We start from the raw sequence: 1,781 nt of genomic DNA, 5'->3' as shown, positions 1-1,781 counted from the left end.
GCCGCGGCGCGGGTCCGCTTTCCTCCTCCGGGGAAAGGGGCTGCTGCCCCCAGGTCCCTTCTCCTGCCCCGCCGACAGCCTGGCGCACCAGGGTCCTGGTTACCTTTAACAGCAATTGTGTTAAACGCTGAGCGAGCACATTGGCGAGCATGAACCCTGCTCCCAGTACAGCCCAAACCCTGCTCCCAGCAGAGCCCAAACCCTGCTCCCAGCTCAGCCCTTCCCATGTCTTTTCTCCCGCTCGCAGGCGCAGGATGAACCTGAAGAAGTACCTGGTGCGGGCGCTGCACCGGCTGCAGAAGGGCCCCGGCTACACCTACAAGGAGCTGCTGGTCTGGTACTGCGACAACACCAACACCCACGGCCCCAAGCGCATCATCAAAGAGGGGCCCAAGAAGAAGCTCGTCTGGTTTTTCCTAACGTTGCTCTTTGCGTCTCTGGTCTTCTGGCAGTGGGGCATCCTCATCAACACCTACCTCTCCTACAATGTCACCTCCTCCCTCTCCATTGGCTTTAAGACCATGCAGTTCCCGGCGGTCACGGTCTGCAATGCCAACCCCTTCAAGTAAGTCTTGCTTTGCGCCGCTGTGCGCTGACACCCTCTGTTCCCCCGCCAGCGCCAGGGCTGCGGGGCCGCTCCATGTCGGGAGCATCCATGGAGACGAGCCTTTGGCTGGCCACGAGGCGCTGAGACCCGAAGGGAACGGTGTGAAGGGGAAGGGCTCCCGTCCGGAGGAGGGTTCGTGTGCCCGCGGGTTTGCTGCTTTTCTGACTGTATCGGTTGATCTAACGGTGGTTATCGCCTCCCTGCAAACTCGCCCTGGCTCAGGGAAAACTCAAAGTTCAACTCGCTTGTCATGGCCAGAATCACTCTCGATCTTTCCCCGCAATTCCTTTCTTTCCCTTCCTTGCCGTGAACGTACCTCTTCTTGCCCGCGCTCCAGCCGTTAGGAGCTGGTTATACACCAGTGTCAGCGGGGAGCTGCGGTGACATCAATCCATCATCACCTCAAAGGAGTGAATGTTTGTTGATTTTTGTTACAGTCGATTTAAATTTATGCCCAAGGCGAGATGCTCTCAGCCAGCACACAGGAGTTACTCTGGGGCTGTTTCTCTCTCCGCTCGCTGGAGATGTTTTGTGTAAACTGCAGTTATCACCCTGCTGAATGGGACCCACGCGGTTCTGCCGGCGGGTTCCCACCGCAGCACTCACTGTTCATCCTCCCACTGGGGTCCGCCCGGCTGCAGGCTGCTGGGGTGCGGTGCCCGAGCTGGCCGTGCTCTGCGCAGCCTCCCGCTGTTCTCCAGCAGATCTCTGGGCAGCGATCCGAGGTCCCAGGAAGGTCCAGGCCAGCGGAGCTGCTGTGCATCCCCCCGCCGTGCCCCCGCCCTGTAACCGTGCTGTGTCCCGCAGGTACTCGGAGGTGAAGCATCTGCTGAGGGACCTGGACAGGCTCATCGAGGCAGCGCTGGAGAGGATCCTGCAGCCCACAGCGGGGAACAGCAGCGAGAACGGCTCCGCTCCGGGGAATGGTAGCGAGAACGGTTCCGCTCTGGGGAACGGCAGCGAGAACGGCTCCGAGCCGCTCAACCTGGAGCTGTGGCACCAGATCCCCCTGGTCCTCATCGACGAGCACGACAAGGACAACCCCGTCATCCTGGACATCTTCGAGAGCAGCCAGCCTGCGGGGGGCAACCACAGCTCCGTGGGCAACGAGACAGCTGCTCCGGATGCCCCCGCCAACGCCACGCTGGAGGAGAAGAAGTACAAGCTGGCGGTG

The 1,781-nt window shown here is 61.1% G+C and overlaps 1 protein-coding gene across 1 annotated transcript in view; it reads left to right on the top strand.

The window, feature by feature from the left end:
* Positions 1 to 254: 254 nt before the first annotated feature.
* SCNN1B (sodium channel, non-voltage-gated 1, beta subunit) overlaps positions 255 to 1,781 on the top strand; it is a gene marked incomplete at its 3' end in the record, with an annotated part of 8,217 nt that continues 6,690 nt past the window's right edge. Inside the window, exons 1-2 of the mRNA XM_010074957.1 lie at positions 255 to 565; positions 1,415 to 1,778. Of these exons, the coding sequence (XP_010073259.1) occupies positions 255 to 565; positions 1,415 to 1,778 (675 nt within the window). The remainder of the gene's footprint in view (positions 566 to 1,414; positions 1,779 to 1,781) is intronic.

This window comes from Pterocles gutturalis, unplaced genomic scaffold (genome assembly GCF_000699245.1).
Source record: "Pterocles gutturalis isolate BGI_N339 unplaced genomic scaffold, ASM69924v1 scaffold1402, whole genome shotgun sequence".
Taxonomy (NCBI): domain Eukaryota; kingdom Metazoa; phylum Chordata; class Aves; order Pterocliformes; family Pteroclidae; genus Pterocles; species Pterocles gutturalis.
The sequence above is the reverse complement of the archived record's forward strand: the minus strand, read 5'-3'. Positions and strand labels throughout refer to the sequence as shown.